Raw genomic sequence first — 25,597 nt, forward strand, 5'->3', positions numbered from 1 at the left:
GGTTATAATCAAGTGATCAAGTGATCAAGTGATCAGATTATTCACCAAGTTCCCAACAAAATAACTGAATGATGTGAAAATACATATACGTATGGTGTTGATCAAACATATGTCATACAAACAATTCATTGTGCTGTCAATACATATGTTGCATTGCATAAGTGTAAATAGATATGTATTGGAGTGTTTACTCGTTCTTTTTTTGTACATTTTACATGAAATTTGTAAATTTCAAGATTAGATATAATAGGGTATAACCAAATTTAAAATATATGCTTATCCCGCAATTTAGAAATGGTGTCAGACCATTCAAATCAGCCTGGCATCTCTGATGAGTGGATAGCATTAATGAGTTTAGAGAAGAAGAGTGTTAGATCATGCCAATGCTGAGGAGCTACACAAAGTACACAAGACTGTTTAATTGGCAATTAAAATGACACAAAACTCTTCACTAAATGTATAAATGTGCACAGAGCTTCGCAAGGGCTATGGCGCCTTTTCTGTGAAATCATTAGACATTCTGGGCACTTGCTACTCTTGCTCCGAGAGAGAGCGAAGAGAGAATGGAGAGAGTGGGAAATAATTTATTCCCTTGAGGCAGCAGAACCAACATTTGAAGATTCAATCCTTTATAGGCGTCTCAAACATGATCCTTCCGGTGAACTATTTGTTGTTAAAAATAAATTAAAAAATAAAATCTGTTGATGGGGGCTGTATTACACTTACCATATTTTATCCCCATTTACAAATAGAGCAATTATCACAGAGCCTAAGAACACCTGGGCTGTTTTTACAGTTATGCCTGTTATGTGTGACACAGGAGAAAGTACACAGAGAGAATAATAAGAATTGGCAGCACACTCGGCAGACACAACTGTGCAGGGACTGTGTCTTAGCAAAGTCCCGGCTGCCGTGGTAACGGTAAAAAAAGAGGGTTGCAACCCGAAAGGAGGCGATCTCATAACAAGGGGGCGGGAGGCAGAGGAAAGGGGGAAGAGGTGGGGTGAGAGAGAGAGAGAGAGAGAGAGAGAGAGAGAGAGAGAGAGAGAGAGAGAGAGAGAGAGAGAGAGAGAGAGAGAGAGAGAGAGAGAGAGAGAGAGAGAGAGAGAGAGAGAGAGAGAGAGAGAAAAACTGCAGGGGAGTCTCTCCAGTTTGATAGGAAGAGCGTAGCGTAGAAGAGGTGCTCAGAGCAGTTGACTGGCCGTGCGTGCTCTCACAAAACAGCCTCTCAATCAGTGCACTGGGCTATGCTTATTCAGGAAAAACACACACACATACAAAAACACACACAAAGAGGAAGGAGCTGGGAGCTGGGAAGGCAGCCCAGTAGATGGAAACCAAATGGGGCAGAGCGCCCGAGTTTAAGAACCAGCAGCTGTCTCAAGGGGGGCAGGGGGGGGCCTCCAGACAAGCATCAGCCAGCCAGTCAACTGGCCAGCCATGGGGAGCTGCCAGGCGGCAGAGAGAGAGAGGAGAAACCAGAAGAGCATGTACCCAGCAGGACAGACCCTACCAGCAGCCCTGCAGCTCCCCAACACCAGACAACCACTTCTACCAGAGATGCAAGACAAGCGGGCTGAGTGGATGCTGACTAATTAGCTCTCGCCCCTGAGCGGTTTAACCAGGGGTTGAAGGGGGGTTGCGGTCAACAGATGTGGTCATTGCGGAGGGCCATGGGGCCAGAGCCATTGCGGGGGCGCTGTCTGCTCAGGTGGCTCGGGTTGAAGGTGTGCCGCAGGAGCACGCTGGTGTTCGCCCTGCTCTGGTTCGGCTCCTGGGTGTTCCTCAATGGCCTGGTGTTTGTGCACCGGACCATCCTCTCCGACTACTGCACAGACGACAAGAGCAAGAAGATCCTGCAGAGAGTGGTGAGTACAGTACATGGAGACGGCGGACTCACACTTCCATTTTGATGTTGACACTGAACTTGAGGTTAGTGTGAATACTGATAAACACAACGTAAAATGTGTGTGTGTATGACATAACACAAACCACACACTAAGCCAAACAATATTACACATGAAGATAATGTAGAGTAGACAGATTCAAAATATTTTCTCAAGGTAAAGTTATTTAATCAATTGACATCTATCTGTCTTGGACAAATACCTTTTGAATTATACCAACCAACACTCACAGAGTAACACACTGATGGAATTCAGCCGAATTGACAGGATACCATGAGAATGTAGAGCGGAAAAAACAATAAAACATCACAACTCAATTGAGAAGCATTTCCTAAGCAGTAGTAGACATAAAAATGCCTTCAGTTGCTCCTCTCTCTCTCTCTCTCTCTTACTCTTAACCTCTGTACTATAGATATATGCCTTTTAATTAACTTGCTCTAAACCTTACAAAAAATATTGAAGTTTTGAAACTGCAGTGAAAGTGCAGTAACTGCAGTCGGCTGTGTTATTTTGAACAAAGTATTTGCAGCCTACTACAGTTATATTGCATTCTAACGATAGTTATACTACAGTGTATTGCAGTTCAACTGCACTCTGACTGCAATCTCTTTTCGTAAGGGAAGCGCTGAGACCACAATCCATCCCTCTGTTTACTTATAAGACAGAATTATTTCTGCACTGCCACGCTCTCTACCAAGTACACCGACTAATGTTTCAGCCCCAACATCTTTCCGTAGCCCTCAAGGCATTTCACGACAATACATTTAATGGGGAGGGCATTTTCTCAAAAATGATTGCTGTTAGTAATAAAACTGTAAGACATGGTGCATTAGACATTTTCCATGTTTTTATTTCTCTACGCTTTTTTCCCCTGAGTAAGTCTTGATTTGATAAACAATACAGTGAGACTTAGCTGTATTTCAATAAAATTACGATTGGATACTCATCTGGGTTTAACTTCTAGAAGTGGCCCTGAACCTCAAACAAAAGAATCGCAATTCTTTCTGGGATTACTTCTTGGTTCTAAAGCTTTCACATAAAGCGCACTTTTGAACCAATAGATTACACACAATATTGAGTGTGTGATTCAATTTAATTTCAGTGTGTCACTTGTGGAAGTGAGACACAAATCTCTTCCAGGTAGGTGGAGACCGAGACTGAAGTTGTTATTTCTCACCCAAATCATAACAAGACGATAGAGTAATGTATCCCATTCTGGCTAACCAACATCACTTCACTGCCAAAACCACACAAGACAGAAAGGGCTGGATTTCTAAAGCTTTGCACCATTTTTTCCAAAGGCAATTCAACTTGCACTGAAAAAATATAATATAATATATACAGTTACATACACTTAGGTTGGAATCATTAAAACTCGTTTTTCCACCACTCCACAAATTTCTTGTTAACAAACTATAGTTTTGGCAAGTCGGTTAGGACATCTACTTTGTGCATGACATAAGTCATTTTTCCAACAATTGTTTACAGACAGATTATTTCACTTATAATTCACTGTATCACAATTCCAGTGGGTCAGAAGTTTACATACACTAAGTTGACTGTGCCTTTAAACAGCTTGGAAAATTCTAGAAAATGATGTCATTGCTTTAGAAGCTTCTGATAGGCTAATTGACATAATTTGAGCAAATTGGAGGTGTACTTGTGGATGTATTTCAAGGCCTACCTTCAAACGCAGTGCCTCTTTGCTTGAAATCATGGGAAAATCAAAAGAAATCAGCCAAGACCTCAGAAAAAAATTGTAGACCTCCACAAGTCCGGTTCATCCTTTGGAGCAATTTCCAAACGCCTGAAGGTACCACGTTCATCTGTACAAACAATACTACACAAGTATAAACACCATGGGACCACGTAGCCATCATACCGCTCAGGAAGGAGACGCGCTCTGTCTCCTAGTGTCAGAGTCTAGGTGATGTGGGTAAGGCGGAGTCAGACGCAGGACACAGAGATGAGTAATAAATGTAACTTTACTCAAAATAATCCTCCAACAAGGAGAACGAAAATCCAGAATCACATAAACGAGACAACTGACAACAATTAACACTCACAAAACCATGATGGCTCCAGAGGGTTAAATAGGGAAATAATTCAAACGAAATGGTAACCAGGTGGGTAAGATACAGACAAAACAAATGGAAAATAAATATAGATCGGTGGAGGCTAGAAAGCCGGTGACGTCGAACGCCGAAGGTCGCCCGAACAAGGAGAGGCACCAACTTCGGCGGAAGTCGTGACACCTAGAGGTGAACGTACTTTGGTGCAAAAAGTGCAAATCAATCCCAGAACAACAGCAAAGGACCTTGTGAAGATGCTGGAGGAAACAGGTACAAGTATCTATATCCACAGTAAAAACGAGTCCTATATCGACAACCTGATAGGCCGCTCAGCAAGGAAGAAGCCACTGCTCCAAAACCGCCATAAAAAAAGCCAGACTACGGTTTGCAACTGCACATGGGGACAAAGATAGTACTTTTTGGAGAAATGTCCTCTGGTCTGATGAAACAAAAATAGAAGAACACCATCCCTTTGAAATTGACATTTATTAATGCCAGCCAAATGACCTGTGCAATAAATAACATTGACTTTAATTTCTATGGATGACACACAGTTGTGTGTTTTCTTTTGACAGAGTTTTGAGTGCAGTGACAGTTCACAGAGGAAATGTTACACCCCTCTGTCTCCTCGGGGCGAAGGCCTTGGTCAGATAAATGACCTTTGATTCCATGGAATGTTCTGTCCTCTAAATATTAAACAACAAGTATCTAACCTGACACAATGAGCTACTGCTGATTATCCAGCCATTAATTGAATGACACAAAATATGACAAAATACACAAGGTAATAATAGCTAGATTTCATATTATGATTACATGAACCACATTGTCTCCCATCAACATTTACTCTGCCAATTGCTTAAATGTTTAACCTCATAAATAACCCCAAACATGCTTTTAAATTCCCCTTTAAATGCAGCTAGTCCAGTATATCATGTGGACAGACAAGAAATTAGCACAAAATAGACAAACCGTGGTTGCTTTTGCGACTCCGTTTTGACAAACTCCCCAGTGCAATAGGCCAACAGTCTGTCGGTTCTGGTTTTGACATTGTTGCAGGACCTAATGTTGGCCAACCTCAAAAAGTAGCCTCTCTTTAAGGTCAAACTGACCATTGTGTGCCGAGGTTGACTGGACAGAACTAAAACCACCCAACCTCTGTTTTTGTTCTCTGAGCGTTTATTCCCATTCAGACAGATAGTTCCTATTCTGTCTGATGTCAGTATATATCATTTACATTACATTTACATTTAAGTCATTTAGCAGACGCTCTTATCCAGAGCGACTTACATATTATAGTTATTATATCACTATTTATTTGCATTTGTGCAATGATATGTTTCATATGTACCCACATACAGTACTTAGAGGATTTACCTCTTTATTCTGGTCAAGTGTACAGATATTAATGTGTTAATAGTTTATTTAGCTTCTAATCTAAATGACGTTGCATATAGGAGGTTTGGGGCTAAATTGATATATTATGTGGCTTGAGGCGAACACAGGCTTGAGGCTAAATTGTATATTAAATGCACTTGTATTTATCTCAGTATCAAATCATTTTGGGGTAAAAGTTAAACACCTTACTGTGATTGTTTTCAATTAAAATTGTCCCCAAAAAATTGCTCCTTAAAAAAAGAGCAATTTCTAAAGCAATACTTTTGCTAGGACTGTCTGGGAGTGGTCTGAGTGGGGTCGGGGAAACGTCAAACTAGCTATTATTGGCAAAGAGGTTTGGGACTCTCTTTCTTACTGGTCTATTAAGTAATTTACTGCCCAGTGATGTCACCAGACAGGGCAAAACTCCATGAAACCAAAACAGGCAGAAATGTCAGGCAGTCTTTTCAAACAGCTCTTATGCAGTATTATTCCAACCTCATAGTGTGGAAATATATACAGTACCAGTCAAAAGTTTGGACACACCTACTCATTCAAGGGTTTTTCTTTATTTTTACTATTTTCTACATCGTAGAATAATAGTGAAGACATCAAACTATGAAATAACACATATGGAATCATGTAGAAACAAACACGAATCAAAATATACTTTATATTAGAGATTCTTCAAAGTAGCCACCCTTTGCCTTGATGACAGCTTTGCACACTATTGCCAGTCTCTCAACCAGCTTCATGAGGTATTCACCTGGAATGCATTTCAATTAACAGGTGTGCCTTGTTAAAAGTTAATTTGTGAAATGTCTTTCCTTCTTAATACGTTTGAGCCAATCAGTTGTGTTGTGACAAGGTAGGGGTGGTATAGAGAAGATAGCCCTATTTGGTAAAAGACCAAGTCCATGTTATGGCAAGAACAGCTCGAGTTTGTTTAACACTTTTTTGTTTACTACATGTTTCCATATGTGTTATTTCATAGTTTTGATGTCTTCACTATTATTCTACGATGTAGAAAATAGTTACAAAAAAAAAGTAAACCCTTGAGTGAGTAGGTGTGTCCAAACTTTTGACTGGTACTGTATATAACATAGGAATATCACGTTATTGACTGCACTGGACCATTATTTATCAGTTGATGGTATTTTGAATTACTAGATGAAAACTATTACACTGATACCTTGTGAACATATTACAATAACCACACACAGGGAAGGCAGTAGGTGACTTTGGGAGCGGACTTTGATGGAAATGCTCCATATCCTGACGATAGACACAGGGACTAACATTGTCCCAATATTTCTATGATTATCTACAGTTTCTTGATTTGCAAAGATGAAGCATATATCCTGCTTGGAACAACTTCTCACAATGGCAAGGGATCTTGACTCTCAGCTGGCAATAGGAATTTGTGGTTTAGGCAGCCTTTACTAATTGAACAAATCCCTTAAGCTTTTTACTGCACACCTTAATAGCTTTCTGCTCTGGCGCTTACACTACAGCTTGGCTTTTTAAAATTATTTATTCACGCATTTAGCCAGCCATAAATTGCCATTGCCTGGAGATAGGGAATGCTGCCAAGGCCACGACAATGTGAATTCTAATGATGGTTGTGTTTCATAGGATAATTGCAGTACTGTTAGAAAAAGTATACATTATATATTCTACCATCTGTAAAGAAACTGTAAATATGCTATTGTGTTCCTTTTATGTCATGCCATTGTGAATAACATGATTGGTTAATTGTGGAGATGGAACAGGCCATACAAATCATTAATATAATATCTGTGGTCAAATCAAATGTATTTATAAAGCCTTTTTTACATCAGCAGATGTCACAATGTGCTTATACAAAAGCCCAGCCTAAAACCGCAAACAGCAAGCAATGCAGATGTAGAAGCTTTGATATGATTTTGATGATTTAATAATATCTGTAGTAACTTTCATGATTTGTAAATATATGTGCTAGTAAACCAGCCTTTTGAGATTAGAAACAATATGACGAAGGCTTGAATCACAGAGCTAAACTATCAATTAATGTAACATTATTCAGGCCACTGAATAATTTGGTTTAGTTTGAGTCCAACAAGCAGCAATGATGTTGTGTATAGTGCAAACATAATTTTGGGAAACTATTACTCCCAGTGAACTGAACTTCTTGTAAAACAGGCAACCCACTCAGTGCCCTCAAAATGTATGCATTTGTTGCTCTTCTCCATTTTAAAATGAATAAACACAATGTCCACCCAAATTCACACTCCACACAACAATAATATCAATTATGTTACCACTATGCATTCGCGCTAAATTGAAAGCGCGAACCACTGCATTTAGCCATGAAAAGTTGACTGGGAATATGGCCGGATACAAACAGTGTAGTTATTCCCTCCGCAAGGCAATCAAACAAGTGAAAAGTCAGTATAGAGACAAAGTGGACTCACAATTCAAAGGCTCAGACACAAGACGTATGTGGCAGGGTCTACAGACAATCACGGACTACAAATAGAAAACCAGACATGTGATGGACACTGACGTCTTGCTTCCAGACAAACTAAACACCTTCTTTGCCCGCTTTGAGGATAATACAGTGCCACCAACATGGCCCGCTACCAAAGACTGTGGGCTTCTCCTTCTCTGTGGCTGACGTGAGTAAGACATTTAAACGTGCTAACCCTCGCAAGGCTGCCGGCCCAGACAGCATCCCTAGCCACGTCCTCAGAGCATGCGCAGACCAGCTGGCTGGTGTGTTTACGGACATATTCAATCTCTCCCTATGCCAGCCTGCTGTCCACACATGCTTCAAGATGGCCACCATTGTTCCTGTACCCAAGAAGGCAAAGGTAACTGAACTAAATGACTATCGCCCAGTAGCACTCACTTCTGTCATCATGAAGTGCTTTGAGAGACTAGTCAAGGAACATATCACCTCCACCTTACCTGTCACCCTAGACCCACTTCAATTTGCGTGTAGCCCCGATAAGTCCACAGATGATGCAATCGCCATCACACTGCACACTGCCCTATCCCACCTGGACATGAGGAGTACCTATGTAAGAATGCTGTTCATTGACTACAGCTCAGCATTCAACACCATAGTACCCTCCAAGCTCATCATGAAGTTCTTCACTTCACTGATCCTCAACACTGGGGCCCCACAAGGGTGCGTGCTCAGCCCCCTCTTGTACTCCCTGTTCCCTCATGACTGAGTGGCCATGCACGCCTCCAACTCAATCATCAAGTTTGCAGACGACAACAGTAGTAGGCTTGATTACCAACAATGACAAGACAACCTATAGGGAGGAGGTAAGGGCACTCGGAGTGTGGTGTCAGGAAAACAACCACCCACTCAAGGTCAACAAAACAAAGGAGATGATCGTGGACTTCAGGAATCAGCAGAGGGAGCACCCCCCATCCACATTGATGGGACAGCAATGGAGAAGGTGGAAAGTTAAGTTTAAGTTCCTCGGCGTACACATCACAGACAAACTGAAATGGTCCACCCATACAGACAGTGTGGTGAAGAAGGCTCAAAAGCGCCTCTTTAACCTCAGGAGGCTGAAGAAATTTGGCTTGTCACCTAAAACCCTCACAAACTTTTACAGATGCACAATTGAGAGCATCCTGTCAGGCTGCATCACCGCCTGGTATGGCAACTGCACCTCCCATAACCGCAGGGCTCTCCAGAGGCTGGTGCGGTCTGCACAACGCATCACCGGGGGCAAACTACCTGCCCTCCAGGAGACCTACAGCACTCAATGTCACAGGAATGCCAAAAACATAATCAAGGACAACAACCACCCGAGCCACTGCCTGTTCACCACCCTACCATCCACAAGGTGTGATCAGTACAGGTGCATCAAAGCTGGGACCGAGACTGAAAAATAGCTTCTATCTCAAGGCCATCAGACTGTTAAACAGCATCATTAACACAGTGAGGCTGCTGCCTACATACAGACTTGAAATCATTGGCCACTTTCATAATGCCACTTTAATAATGTTTACATATCTTACATTACTCATCTCATTTGTATATACTGTATTTTATACCACCCATTGCATCTTGCCTATGCCGCTCGGTCATTGCCCATCCATATATTTATATGTATATATTCTTATTACATTCCTTTACTTAGATTTGTGTGTATTAGGTAGTTGTTGTAGAATTGTTAGATTACTTGAAAGATATTGCTGCACTGTCGGAACTAGAAGCACAAGCATTTCACTACACTCGCAATAACATCTCCTAACCATGTGTATGTAACCAATACAATTTGATTTGATTTGATTTACAGTACTGGCTTACATTGGCCATGAGTGAGCCAAAATAATTCTCACATTGTTCCCGCTTGGCAATTCGAGCCAAATGTAGGCCTATTTAATCTAGGCTACGGCGTATATTTATATGATTGTCTGTCGACTAATGGGAACAAAAGGTCTTCTCTGAACATATTTGAGCAGATCTTTGTTTTCAGGCTCAGTTTTCCAGTGTTGTGAGGGAGAGAAATCTAAGTAGAGCTAAGGCTACTTTTGCAGGACATTCCCCACATGCCTACTCTGACCAACGCTTGGGCCGGGCTGCGCTCCGCTCGACAGACCACAGACACACTGGTCCACTCCAGACTTAACCATTACTTCGCCAAAGGGAGAGCTCAATAAGCACCCAAAGTGCAATTTTTTTATTATACAAAATAATTATGTTTTTAAGTTTATTTGAATAACAGGAATCTAACAAAATGTACAACATGCATTTAAACTAATCTAATTCCAAGTGATTTGTTTGTTATTACACACATGGTAAGGGATTTTACATTTTTTACGCTATAGCTCCATTTCCCATTACCTAATACGATTACAGAATGATGAATACTGTAAAAACCTAGGCCTACTGCCACTTCCAGGTAGACTCTCTTCATAGGTAGATGCCTTCGGTTTTCAGAGTAAAAAGTGTGTGTAAATGGGCAGTAGTTTGTAAACATTGGCTCTTTCTGTTTGATTGAATTCCAGTCATAGAATAGGAATACAATGTAAATGGTGCAAATAAAAGGGAAATATTTTCTCCTATAAAGTGGACCAATCTTTGCAGCGGTGTAAACAGAAACTTATGTGATTCGCTTTTGTTGTGCCTTTTAAGGTCAATGTATTTGCACTTTAGAATATGGAATGTGCCCCAGAGACAGAATTCAGGTTTTGCTCAGCCAACATTTCCTTGATTCTGATTGATGGCCAATAGATGTTTGCTTTATTCATTGTCTTTTTGAGGATTTCGAGAAATAAAATATAAAAGAAGGAAAAGTACAGAAAACAAACAAAACCTCAGATTTTTTCACTGCTTCATCCAAACCCTACATTCATGATGATGTGTCTTGCCTGGTTAACCAAAGGTTCATTAAGGATATGGACTACTTCAAAGTCTGGAGGGTATTGTTTCCCTTGAACCACTTATTCATTGCCAGAAAATTCTCCAATGTTAATTAAAACAAAATAAACACAGAGAGTGTTAAATCAACACTGAAAGGGTGGAGTCTGTGGACCCATATGCACTCCTGAACTATGTTAATTTAATACACTGCTTAGTGTAAAGCCTTGTTAAAATATTTGCCTTTGAAGCAAATTGTAGACTTACCACCATGGCTGTATTTGTTAGTGACAGAGACATGGTTGTTGCATTCACCAAGTGAGATCCTAAGTGAATATGTTATAATTCAAAAATAAATGTTTAAAACAATACCAATGACATTTCATGAGGCCTTATTTTTAGGGCCTAGTTTTACCCTAATACAGGGGCCTGGAACTCATACACATCACTTTGAACCAAAACCAAAACTATAATCATCATATTTCCCTGCTTGCTCTATTGCAGATTAATTTTTAGAATAGTTTGTTTCAATATCTATGTTTGTGGTTTTTGCTCAAAGTGATGAGTTTAAAGCCCCTGTATTAGGGTAAAACTAGGCCCTCAAAATAAGGCCTTATGAAATAAGTATGTTATTGTGTTAATTGTTAAAAAAAAAAAAGTGGAACATATTTGCTTAGGTTCTCACTTGGTGAAGTACATAGGATAAAAAATGCATGAATGCAACAGCCATGTCTCTGTCACTAACAAATACAGCCATGGGTGGTAACTCTACAATTTACTCGAAAAGAAGGGAAATATTTTATTAAGGCTTTAAACTAAGCAATGTGTTAATTTAACATTGTTCTGGTGTGCATATGGGTCCACAGACTTCACACTTTCAGTGTTGATATAACACTCTCAGTGTTCACTGGAGAATTTGCTGTTTGTCAATAGCTAGAATTTGGAACGCGAAAAGAACATGCTGTGGGCGTCAACAGGGCTATTTATTGACTTTAGCTTTTGTACTGTAATTTGGCTAGTCTGTACATATCCACAACTGATAGTATGACATATAAACTATAGCTGAAGCCATGTTCATTTGGAATTCATTTCGTTATTAATCACAATTCAACGCTTTACAGACAGACAGGGGTCTTTATATACATTGGTTTCTCCAACAATCAATTACATGTACATTGTAAACTCCAACGCATATACAAATGCAAGTAAAACACCATGACAGACTTGCACACAGTCCAACCACCATGGTGGGAATGTTTACATGCAAACAGAAGCTACAGTATAAACAGCTGCAGTCCGAAATGACGCAAGTACCATGAAATACAGGGAATTAAAATATACGTGTGGAACGTGGCAGCCGCACTGAAAAGGGTAAAAAAAAAAATTTGTCCGGGGCCAGATGCCTAGGCTGGAACATTATGGCCACAGCACAGGTTAGCCTACATAGTGCCGAGAGATTTTAGGGGCACATTAGGGAACTCAAAATAATTCCAGGGGTCTCTTGAGTTCAACCCTCTGGAGATAAGGGGAGGACACTTAGGTATTTTAGCTGGCTGCAGTGGCCGTCAAACTATATGATACAGCTTGAGACAGGCCACTTTCATTTGTGATGTCACCCAGCTTAACAGAGAGCAAGGTTGGAGTGCAATAAAGTCTTCCAATAGAACCATAGTATGAAACTCAAGGAATTTATATTGTGCATTAAATATTGTTGACTCTTAATTTATTTTGTGAAATATAAATATAATTATGCTATATGGACAACACTTAATTGTAATGAAAATAAATTGTCCTCAGCGGCATTGTTTTAAATTACTACCAGTGTAATTACTTTGGAATTACATGTATGTTATTTCACCGATTAATAAAAATGAATTGTGTCACTACATTGTGTATAAAGTGTCACTACATTGTGTATAAAGTATGACCTAGGCTTGTAGGCTTGCAATTTCAATGCAACATGTAAGAGAGGCCACAGACGAAAGGGTGGGGAAGGACCAATAAACCATTGTGAGGGTTGGTGATAAGGGAAACACGGCTATGGCTAAAGTGCTAATGCCATGCCACCCAGTAAAGGCCATTAGGCATCTGATCTTGTTGAAATCGTGACCAACTCAAGATGACAGCTGTTTACTTTGGAATGTGGGCAGAGAGGGATTTTCTCTCTAATCCCCCAGGAACACTAATAATTTCCAACCTCTGGACCGACATCTATGCACCAAGATTTATAACAATCCCATTTGCTCGCTAATCCGAGACATTGAGAGCAGGTTAGAGGCCGAGTCTGAAGTGTGATGTGATATAATTCACCATCAACTGAAAAATGTGCATCAAATGTACTGATGCTTACAGAATTGCCCATTTTAGGTTCAGTAGCACAATCACACAGTGCCATTCCCTTATTAGGATGAGACATGGACTACAAATCACATTTTGTTGAAAAATTACCACTATTTTCTGCTAAATTGTTGGTACCTCAAACGCATGACAACCGTATTATGTACACCAAAAATAATTACATTTTGTCTGTGTGTGTGTTTATGTCTGTCTGTCTGTCTGTCCCAGTGTGAGGAGTATCGTGAGGGCGCCCTGACCGGTGACCTGTGCGAGGACCTGTGCGTAAGCGGCCAGGTGGAGTACAGGCGCTGCCTCTACTACGAGAATGGTAAGAAGGTGATCGAGGCCCGGTGGCGTGGCACGCCCGTGGTGCTCAAGTCCAAACTGGAAAACTTCTCCTCCTATGAAAGCCTGGGCCTCCTGGAGTACCAGGACCCAGCCGAAGAGCTCTCTCCCCTGGACGTGGTCTTCTACGCCACCCTGGAGATCAGGAACTCCCTGGGGCTGGACATAAGCGGCAACGCCTCACTGCCGCCGCTGTGGGGCCAGAAGCTTAGGGAGCATGGGCGGACCTACTCGCGGGCCGAGCTGGCATCGCTGTGGTCCCTGCTCCAGCAGGAGGAGTACACTTTCCTGAGGGTGCTGCAGGACCTCAGCCGCCACTTAGCGAAGGTGTTGGGCTCCTGCGGACACTTCTACGCCGTGGAGTACCTGTCGGCAGGCCACGCCTGGGACCAGAACATCTTCTCGCTGGAGGAGGTATCGGCGGGCCCATGGACGGCGAGGGACATGGTGCACCGCATCGCCCTCAGCTTCCTGGACATGGCGTGGCGCTTCGACAACGACTTCTCGCACCGCCTCCACCTGTGTGACATCAAGCCGGAGAACTTTGCTATCCGGAAGGACCTTACGGTGAGCCGACTACGTTTGCACACACACTTGAGCATGCAAAGGAACACACACTCACACACACAGTAGAGCCATAGACACACATTCAACTAACACTCACACACTTCAAAGCAAAGAGTTGCTGACTCCCTCACACAAAACAACAGGGGAGCCTTGCGTGAAGGGAAAGCTGTCATTAAAACAGTCCCAAAACGGCTGCTGGGTAACTGTCACAGATCTGAGATATGTTTCTCTTTAGTGGAGAATTTCAGATTCATCCTGTGTAAACAAGACAAGGTTAGGAAATCTAGCTCCCTTTTTCACACTAAGACACACAGACCGACCCTATTTTGCCCCCATCCGCATTAGTTAATTTATCCACGCAATACAGCGACACATTCATCCGCAGAGTGCAAACAGTTTAATGAGAGCAATACGGTGTTTAAAGAATGACGAGGCTTCAGGCTGTTTAATTGTTTTCCACAAGAACAAAAATGTCCGCTCAATGAAAACATATGTATTATTTTCAGGGTCTGTAGGCTTGGATTATGTATCTATGACGCATATTTAGCTTGAAAGGAAATCATTATTCCTATTTTAGGATGGAGAAAATTACGTCATTGTTATACACCATATTACCATTTTTGCAGCGGCATTCGTGACTGGAAAACATTATTTTGATGAGGCCCTTAATGAGATAACCATTGTTATATGGACATCATTTAGTGTGTAATGTGCATGCTGGTCAGAATGCCAATGCAAATTACCCTTTGAAGATAAAAAGTAACATGCAAGCTTTAATTTTGCTAGTGAATGTTAGGAAGAAAAACCGGTTTGCAAACCTTTTTTCCATCATGTTTTTTTCCCTGAATAGTTGCTGGTAAATTTACACTTTTTTGAAAGCATCGAAGTTCAAAAGATTACACTGTTTGAAATTAAACATAATATTATTGTACCTATCATGGTTTACACAAACCGTGAGCTCATGTGATAATGTGGACAAAGACCAGGAGAAAGGACACGAATCCAAAGGAGACTTGTTATTGTTTATGTTTCAGCTGCTCCGTAAATTAAAACAAAGTATACTTTCAATCCCTCCTTTCTCTGTTTTTCTAAGTATGTAGCTCCAGGGGATACAGCTGATCCCTGCTTCCGTTTTCTCATGTGATAATAAACAGAGGAAGTGAAATGTCTATGTTATATATGGGGGGGGGTATTGAGAGGGATTAAACATATGTTGGGGTGAACAGTATATTAGGGGCTATATTGTATATATTAAAAGTATATTGGGGTATATATTGGGTTGGCTTACTTCTTTGAGAATAGCACTTATTATCATGTCTGTCAGATCTACAGCTCCTTCAAACGCTACGTATGCTTATTGTCTCTTATTTTTGCTGATCACTAAGACCTTCCAAGATTCGACAGTGACAGGTTTTATTTATTTGGTGGCGTGTTCTGCCATAAATCAGCTGTAGCTGACATGAAGTGCTGCAGTGGAGTCATTCTTCACGAGCCATCTCTTGCAAAGAGGACGAACATATCAAGCCATGCATATAAAACAGCAACTCCCTTAAACAGCAACGTGAGAGAAAATTAAGACGTTTTTTTCTCTATGATCACGTCAATGACAAATTCCAAATATATCCAACAGGAAAATTTACAATTTGGTTGTTCTTGATTTATTACCCTCCCTTTAAAAACGTGTTTTTCAGACAGTGGAATAGGGAGATGGATGAAAGGGCAAAAGCAAGACTGAAAGTAGTGGATGTAAGCAAGGATAGGCCTAATACATTTGACTATTGAATCCTTGTGTCACGTCCTGACCATAGAAAGCTTTTATTGTCTATGGTAGAGTAGGTCAGGGCGGGACAGGGGGCTTTGTCTAGTTTATTTATGTCTATGTTGGTTCTAGTTTCTTTTTTCTATGTTGGGGGTTTTGTCTAGTTTCTGTATTTCTATGTTTATTTTGGGGGGGATGATCTCCAATAGAGGCAGCTGGTCATCGTTGTCTCTAATTGGGGATAATATTTAAGTTGTTGTTTTTCCCACTAGGTTTTGTGGGAGATTATTTTGAGTAAGTGTATGTTGCACCTCTTCATCACGGTTTGTTGTTTTTGTTAATTAGTTTATTTGTATGTCTTGCGTAGTTTCACAGTTTTAATCAAATGTGGAACGATACACACGCTGTGCTTTGGTCCCATTCTTCAGACAGCTGTGACAGAATCTCCCACCACCAAAGGACCAAGCAGCGTGGTAAACAGGAATGGACATGGGAGGAAATATTGGACGGGAAAGGACCCTGGAGGCAGGAAGGGGAGTATCGCCGTCCAAAGGAGGAGATTGAAGCAGCGAGAGCAGAACGGCGATATTACGAGGCGTTATACCATCAAGGCAAGTACGAGAGGCAGCCCCCCCCAAAAAAATTGGGGGGGGGCACACGGGGAGTTTTGTGGAGTCAGGTTTGGGACCTGAGCCAACTCCTCATGCTTACCGTGGAGAGCCGAGGGGTGAACCAGAGCCAGTCAGGGAGATGAGTGAGGAACTCGACGCAAGATTCCAAAGAGAGGTGTTGGCATTGAGAGCGCTGCAGAGCGGGCATGCTGAGGAGCATGACACCAGTCAAGTGTCATATGCACCAGTTTCATGCATCTGGCCTTCAGTGCGCCTCCCCAGTCTGGTACGTCCTGTGTCTCCTCCACGCACTCGCTTTAGGGAGCGTGTGACCTGTCAGGGACCATGTTTTGCTGTGATACGCACGGTGTCTCCAGTGCGCATTCACAGCACAGTGCGTCCTGTGCCAGCGCCCCGCACTTGCCGGGCTAAAGTGAGCATCCAGCCAGGACGGATTGTGCCAGCCCTACGCTCCAGACCTCCAGTGCACCTCCACAGCCCAGTACGCCCTGTGCCTGCTCCTCGCACTCGCCCTGAAGTGCGTGTCACCAGTCTGGGGCCACCTGTCCCGGCTCCACGCACTAGGCCTTCGGTGAGCCTCTCCAGTCCGGTGTGTCCTGTTCCTGCTCCCCACACTCGCCCTGAGGTGCGTGTTACCAGTCTTGCGCCACCTGTGCCAGCCCCATGCATCTGGCCTCCAGTGCGCCTGCCCAGTCCGGGGTGTCCTGCTCCCCGCACTCGCCCTGAGGTGTGTGTTATCAGTCTGGCGCCACCTGTGCCACCCCCACGCATCAGGCCTCCAGTGCACATTCCCAGTCCAGAGCTTCCGGTGACAGTTCCCAGTCCAGAGCTTCCGGCGACAGTTCCCAGTCCAGAGCTTCCGGCGACAGTTCCCAGTCCGGAGCCTCCCACGGTGGCCCGCAGTCCGGAGCCTCCAGCGGCGGTCCGGAGCCTCCAGCGGCGGCCCGCAGTCCGCAGTCTCCAGCGGCGGCCCGCAGTCCGCAGTCTCCAGCGTCGGCCCGCAGTCCGCAGTCTCAGCGGCGGCCCGCAGTTCGGAGTCTCCAGCGGTGGTCTGCAGTTCGGAGCCTCCGGCGATGATCCACGGTCCGGTGACACAAAAGCGGAGTGATCAGCTGGCAGAGCGGGGGCTACGCCCCGAACCGGAGCCGCCTCCTATGCTGGCGGATAAGCAGGATATGAGGGTTCTTCGTCCCACACCAGAACCGCCTCCGATGCAGGAGGATCCGTGGGATGTGAAGATTCTTCGTCCTGCACCAGAGCCGCCACCGACATCAGACACCCACCCTAACCCTCCCTGTTTTTGTTTTTGTTTAAGGTTGTCCGTTCGGAGTCCGCACTTTTGGGGGGGTACTGTCACGTCCTGACCATAGAAAGCTTTTATTTTCTATGGTAGAGTAGGTCAGGGCGTGACAGGGGGTTTTGTCTAGTTTATTTATATCTATATTGGTTCTAGTTTCTTTTTTCTATGATGGGGTTTTGTCTAGTTTCTGTATTTCTATGTTGTTGTTTTTTGGATGATCTCCAATTAGAGGCAGCTGGTCATCGTTGTCTCTAATTGGGGATCATATTTAAGTTGTTGTTTTTCCCACTAGGTTTTGTGGGAGATTATTTTGAGTAAGTGTATGTTGCACCTCTTTGTCAAGGTTTGTTGTTTTTGTTTATTAGTATGTCTTGCATAGTTTCACAGTTTTAATAAAATGTGGAACGATACACACACTGTGCTTTGGTCCCATTCTTCAGACAGCCGTGACACCTTGCCTCTGTGGTCAGTGTGAGCTCCGGAGTTGGCAGCAATGCAACTTCACGAGACTCCGGCACTTACTCACCTCTCTCTGTGCCATTCTGCAGGTGGTGGCTATAGATGTGGACATGGCTTTCTTCGAGCCCAAAATGCGAGACATTCTCGAGCAGAACTGCACTAACGACGATGACTGCAACTTCTTTGACTGCATATCAAAATGCAACATGAAGACGAACAAGTGCAGCTCAAAGCGGAGAAATAGCAACCTGCAGGTATGTATGGTTGCATCGAAATATGAACGGTATTCCATACTATAATGAACAAAAAAATATTGTTGGTCCCATGTTTAATGAGCTGAAATTAAAGATCCCAGAAATGATATATACGTACAAATACAGTTGGAAATGTACATACACCTTAGCCAAATCCATTTAAACTCAGTTTTTCACAATTCCTGACATTTAATCCTAGTAAAAATTCCCTGTTTTAGGTCAGGTAGGATCACCACTTTATTTTAAAAATGTGAAATGTCAGAATAATAGTACAGAGAGAAATGTATTTCAGCTTCACATTCCCAGTGGGTCAAAAGTCTACATACACTCAATTAGTATTTGGTAGCATTGCCTTTAAATTGTTTAACTTGGGTCAAACGTTTCGGGTAGCCTTCTACAAGCTTCCCACAATAAATTGGGTGAATTTTGACAATTCCTCCTGACAGAGCTGGTTTAACTGAGTCAGGTTTGTAGGCCTCCTTGCTCGCACACACTTTTTCAGTTCTGCCCACAAATGTTATATAGGATTGAGGTCAGGGCTTTGTGATGGCCATTCCAATACCTTGACTTTGTTGTCTTTGTGGTCCTTTGTTGTCCTACTTTGGAAGTATGCTTTGGGTCATTGTCCATTTGGAAGACCAATTTGCGACCAAGCTTTGACTTCCTGACTGATGTCTTGAGATGTTGCTTCAATATATCCACATAATTTTCCATTCTCATGATGCCATCTATTTTGTGATGCTGCCACCCCCGTGCTTCACTGTTGGGATGGTGTTTTTCGTCTTGCAAGCCTCCCCCTTTTTCCTCCAAACATAACGATGGTCATTATGGCCAAACCATTCTATTTTTTTTTTTATCAGACCAGAGGACATTTCTCCAAAAAGTATGATCTTTGTCCCCATGTGCAGTTGCAAACCGTAGTCTGGCTTTTTTTATGGCGGTTTTGGAGCAGTGGATTCTTCCTTGCTGAGCGGCCTTTCAGGTTATGTCGATATTGGACTCGTTTTACTGTTGATATAGATACTTTTGTACCTGTTTCCTCCAGCATCTTCACAAGGTCCTTTGCTGTTGTTCTGGGATTGATTTGCACTTTTCGCACCAAAGTACGTTCATCTCTAGGAGACAGAACGCGTCTCCTTCCTGAGTGGCATGATGGCTGCGTGGTCCCACGGTGTTTATACTTGTCACGTCCTGGCCAGTATAAGGGTTAATTGTTATTGTAGTTTGGTCAGGACGTGGCAGAGGGTATTTGTTTTATGTGGTTCAGGGTGGTGTGTTAGTTATGAGGGCGTTTGATGTATTATTTCCGGGTTTTGAGTTATGGTCTATGTTTATGTATTTCTATGTGTAGTCTAGTGAGTGTGTTTCTATGTTGAGTTAATTGGGGTGGACTTCCAATTGAAGGCAGCTGTTTGGTGTTGCCTTTGATTGGAAGTCCTATATTAGTTGGGTGTGTTTGTCTTGTATTTGTGGGAGATTGTTTTTGCATTGCGTGTTTATGTATAGCCTGCAAAACTGTCATTTGTCGTGCTTATTGTTTTCTTGTTTTTTTCGTGTTCAACGTTCGTAAAATAAATTAAGAAAATGAACACCAACTCTGCTGCATATTGGTCCACCATTTCAGACGACGATTTCGCTATATCGTCGTCCGACGAAGAAAGCCGTGACAATACTTGCATACTATTGTTTGTACAGATAAACGTGGTACCTCCAGGCATTTGGAAATTGCTCCCAAGAATGAACCAGACTTGTGGAGGTCTACAATTGTTTTGCTGAGGTCTTGGCTGATTTCTTTTGATTTTCCCATGATGTCAAGTACTGAGTTTGAAGGTAGGCCTTGAAATACATCCACGTGTACACCTCCAATTGACTCAAATGATGTCAATTAGCCTATCAGAAGCTTCTAAAGCCATGGCATCATTTTCTGGAATTTTCCAAGCTGTTTAAAGGCACAGTCAACTTAGTGTATGTAAACTTCTGACCCACTGGAATTGTGATACAGTGAATTATAAGTGAAATAATCTGTCTGTAAACAATTGTTGGAAAAATGACTTGTGTCATGCACAAAGTAGATGTCCTAACCGACTTGCCAAAACTATAGTTTGTTAACAAGAAATTTGTGGAGTGGTTGAAAATCGAGTTTTAATGACTCCAACCTAAGTGTATGTATGTAAACTTCTGACTTTTAACTGTAGCTTATTTCTCTCAAATTTTGTGCATAAATTTGTTTACATCCCTGTTAGCGTGCACTTCTCCTTCTCCAAGATAATCTATCAATCTGACAGGTGTGGAATAACAAGAAGCTGATTAAACAGCATGATCATTAGACAGGTGCACCTTGTGCTGGGGGAAATGAAAGGCCATTCTAAAATGTGCAGTTTTGTCACACAACACAATGCCACAGATTTCTCAAGTTTTCAGTGAGTGCAATTGGCATGCTGACTGCAGGAATGTCCACCTGTTGCTATAAAATGTAATATTAATTTCTATACCATAAGCCGACCCCAATGTTGTTTTAGAGAATTTGGCAGTACGTCCTACCGGCCTCACAACCACAAACTACGTGTAACCATGTCAGCCCAGCACATCCACATCCATCTTCTTCACCTGCGGGATCGTCTGAGACCAACCACCCAGACAGCTGATGAAACAACTGTGGGTTTGCACAACCAAAATGTTTTGCACAAACTCAGAAACCATCTCAGGGAATCTCATCTGCATGCGCATTATCCTCACCAGGGTCTTGACCTGATTGCAGTTTGGCGTCGTAACCAACTTCAGTGGGAAAATGCTCATCTTCAATGGCCACTGGCACACTGGAGAAGTGTGCTCTTCACAGATGAATCACGGTTTCAACTGTACCAGGCAGATGGCAGACAGTGTATATGATGTTGCGTGGGCGAGCGGTTTCTTGATGTCAACGTTGTGAACAGAGTGCCCCATGGTGGCGGTGGGGTTATGGTATGGGCAGGCATAAGCGATGGAAAACGAACACAATTGCATTTTATTGATGGCAATTTGAATGCACAGAGATACAGTGACGAGATCCTGAGGTCCATTGTTGTGCCATTCCTTCGCCTGAGCATGATAATGAATGGCCCCATGTCGCAAGGATCTGTACATAATCCCCAGAAGCTGAAAATGTCCCAGTTCTTCAATTGCCTTTATACTCACCAGCCATGTCACTCATTAAGCATGTTTGGGATGCTCTGGATCAACGTGTACGACAGGTTGTTCCAGTTCCTGCCATTATCAAGCAACTTCTCACAGCCATTGAAGAGAAGTGGGACAACATTCTACAGGCCAATTTCAACAGCCTGATCAACTCTATGCGAAAGAGATGTGTTGCGCTGCATGCGGCAAATGGTGGTCACACCAGATACTGACTGGTTTTCTGATCCATGCCACTACTTTTTTTTTTAAAGGCATCTGTGATCAACAGATGCATATCTATGTTCCCAGTCATGTAAAATCCATAGATTACGGCCTAATGAATTTATTTCAATTGACTGATTTCCTTATATGAACTGTAACTCAGTAAAATCTTTGAAATTGTTGCAAGTTACGTTTACACATTACAAGTATCATTAGCGTCAAGGGGCATAGATCCAAATAAAACACAAATTGTAAAGGATGTAATCTAATGCAGATTATTAATGCCTTGCACACGGAAATACATTTTTAAATATAATTTCCCAGACATTCGCGGAGATCACACGCATATCACCCTTAAGGCCGGGATCCAATCCGATTGCATTCTTCCGGCAATGCACGTTATAAAGGCAATGTTTCTGTGTTCGTGGAGACCACATTCATGGTGAACGCTGCACATGTCAGGCTCAATCGGAAATTACCTTTAAATGGCATATTGTCCACATCTGCAATCAGATTGAATCCCAACCCAAAAGTAAATGCAGTACAAAGTTCGCAGATCTGAGTTTGTTTGAATACCAGCCTTGAGTCAATACCTAGTCTTTGACATACTGCGCATCCAATTGATAAATGGGCATACTGTTGTCACTCACACTGCCGGATGCACTGGAGAAGTGGATAGCTCCCAGACAATGTCGTTTACGTGATTACACCAGGTCCACCTCAAGGCCACAGGTGGCTGCTGCGACACCTTTCCTCCACTTCTGATCACTTATCGTAACCCTCGCTGACCCCTACCTCTCCATTGTACTGCCTGCCATCCAGGAGACAATAGAGGCTTTGTCTTTTAACGATTGCAGGGGTCAAGGAGGGGATTTGTGTCTGGGTGGCTTTTGTCCCCTTCAAATTGGCGTGTAATAAGAATATGACTGATAATGACCCCAGTGATAATTAAATAAGAACCATTTCTCTCTACTTTCTGTTAGCCCCTTTCCTCTTGGGTCTCTCACTGTCACACCCTCTTCTCTCCTCCTTTCTTCACTCCATTCTGGTCTGTCACCCCCTCTTCTGCTCTGGACAGGTGATCTGTGAGAAGATCTTTAGGCCCTGGTTCTCTCCCACGCTGCTGGGCGCCAAGGCGGGCCTCCCCCTCCAGGTGGACCTCCAGCGGGTGGTGCAGGAGTGTGTCAAGACTGTGGGGGGTGAGGACGAGGAGCAAGACCGGGCTGTCCAGAAGCGGCTGCTGGACCTCCTCACGGGCCTCCTCCACCAGGGGACATCCTCTGAGCATTGGGGCGAAGGGGGCGAAGATGGCGAGGGCATTCACCCTCACAGCTCTTAACTTCTGAAGCATTGCACTGTTCACCCTCACAAAAACGATACAGTGGAGAAACCAACTGTATTGGCTTCATGAGACACTTATTTAACGTTTTGATGTTTTGCATTTTGTGAGGTGGTTCCTGAGGACTGGATGATACTGGTTGTTGAAGTGACAAAAGATGCACTGATGGTGGTAGCACTGACTATGTGCCTTTAGAACCTATAGTAAGCAGACTATGGCAGTTTCAGAGGTAGTACTGTAGCATCTGCCAATAATTGGTGGTCTATCAAGCAAGTGGTCAATCTATTTGAGTCATCTTTACCTCAAATAAATGCAGAAACTTTCTTTTGACCCTTTTGTACAGTCGGCCTATGATCTCATGATCACTCTAGAGCTTTTTGAAAATGTTTCGCAATGTCTGTCTGAACGAAAGGTTTGTAGTCATGCACCCGCTTGTGATCCACTAGCCGAAACCACAGCTGCCTGTTGTCAGGTCCACCTTTTGTTTCAAGTAACATGTCAACACTTTCCAGGCTAATGGACGGGGAGAAGCATATTTCAGAAACTGCGCTTGGTTCCCACCATCCGGCCTGGTCGCCTGTTCCAATGGAAATGGCGATGCTGCTGTGCAAGTACTCCCCTTCTTTCTTCAGTGGCCTTAGCTTCCAAAGAAATCTGGTTCCCTAGGTTCTCCAGCTGGTTCACCACAAGACAGGGAGAGGAAATAAGATGAAGAACAGGCTTTGGACAGGAAGGGAGGGTGGGATGGGAGGGAGGGGGGGCAAAACACATCTAAATCTCCATCTCAACCAAAAACGTAAGTAAAAATATCGGATTAAATCAAGTGAAACTGTTTAAAGTTTGATTTGACTTTAACTTTTGATTTTTGGTTGAGATAGAGAAGTGAATACAACACAATTATTACTAACTTGTAGATTCCATTTAAAATCATCTAAAGCTTGAAACCCTAGGGATATCCCACTGGGGATATGGTTGAAAAACTGGTTGAATCAACATTGTTTCCATGTAATTTCAACCCCAAAAATCTGTGAGGACGTGAAAACAAATTGTATTTGCAAAATGTCATCAAAGTAAGGGCATTTTGTATTTTTTTCACCCAACTTTTAACCTAAATGACATGGTGCATTTTTTTTGGTTGAAAAGGAGACTTGAATCCAACATATCAATTATTAATTTGTAGAGAAACTGGAATTAATGCCAGACTCAGTGGCACAGATGGATATATCCAAGAAAAAGAAACGTCTCCTTCAAATGTTGATATTTGATTGCGATGCATGTTAAATAGTCTATTTGTCAACAAGTTAACAAATTATATGAAGATTCACGTCTCCATCTCAACCAAAATTAATTGTTAAAGAAATAAAATAATAGGATTAAGCCAGTGGCTCAGATCTAACTATCTAAGCAGTAGATGCATATCCTTTAAATGTTGGTATTTGGATACAATGTCAACCAAACTAGGTATCCCCTTTTCCCTTTCCCAAACACACTAGCGGTGTGTGGGTAAAATCACAGAGGAACCCCCTCCAAAAAAGCCATATTGCAACCTACAGTGCATTCGGAAAGAATTCAGACCCCTTGACTTTTTCCTAATTTTGTTAAGTTACAGCCTTATTCTAAAATGGATTAAATATATTTGTTTCCTAATCAATCTACACACAATACCCCTTAATGACAAAGCAAAAATATTTTTTACATTTTTAAAAATTAAAAACTGAAATACCTTATTTACATAAGTATTCAGACCCTTTTCTATGAGACTAGAAATTGAGGTCAGGCGCCTCCTGTTATTTTTATACATTTGCTGAAATTCTAGAGCTCTGTCAGAGTGACCATCGTGTTCTTGGTTACCTCCCTGACCAAGGCTCTTCTCCCTCGATTGCTCAGTTTGGCCGGGCGGCCAGCTTTAGGTAGAGTCTTGGTGGTTCCAAACTGCTTCCATTTAAGAATGATAGAGGCCACTGTGTTCTTGGGGACCTTCAATGCTGCAGACATTTTTGGTACCCTTCCCCTGATCTGTGCCTTGAAACAATCCTGTCTCTGAGCTCTACTGACAATTCCTGTGACCTCATGGATTGGTTTTTGCTCTGACATGCACTGACAAGTGTGGGACCGTACAAGTATAAATACAGGTGTGTGCCTTTCCAATCAAGTTGTAGAAATATCTCAAGGATGATCAATGGAAACAGGATGCACCTGAGCTCAATGTTGAGTCTCATAGCAAAGGGTCTGAATACTTATGTAAAAAATGTATTTCTGTTTATAATTTGTAATAAATGTGCCAACATTTCCAAAAACGTGTTTTCGCTTTATGTGTAGATTGATGAGGATTTTTTTTATTTAATCAATTTAAGAATAAGGCTGTTACGTGACAAAATGTGGAAGAAGCAAAGGGCTCTGAATACTTTCCGAATGCACTGCAACTACTGTAGCTGATAATTATGAAGTAAAATGGATGTTTTGTGTATCTTGTTTCGTCTCTGTTGCTGTTGTCCTGTTTGAAAGA

At 42.4% G+C, this 25,597-nt stretch overlaps 1 protein-coding gene across 1 annotated transcript; it reads left to right on the forward strand.

Moving 5' to 3' along the window:
- Window positions 1–1,120: 1,120 nt before the first annotated feature.
- On the forward strand, window positions 1,121–23,415 carry LOC106578587 (divergent protein kinase domain 1C). The gene is made up of 4 exons (XM_014157573.2): window positions 1,121–1,868; window positions 13,290–13,973; window positions 18,213–18,377; window positions 22,831–23,415. The coding sequence occupies exons 1-4, from the start codon at window positions 1,653–1,655 to the stop codon at window positions 23,089–23,091; spliced, it is 1,326 nt and encodes a 441-aa protein (XP_014013048.1). The 5' UTR covers window positions 1,121–1,652; the 3' UTR covers window positions 23,092–23,415.
- Window positions 23,416–25,597: the final 2,182 nt, after the last annotated feature.

The sequence above is a fragment of the Salmo salar genome, chromosome ssa19 (assembly GCF_905237065.1).
Source record: "Salmo salar chromosome ssa19, Ssal_v3.1, whole genome shotgun sequence".
NCBI classification, from domain to species: Eukaryota; Metazoa; Chordata; class Actinopteri; order Salmoniformes; family Salmonidae; genus Salmo; species Salmo salar.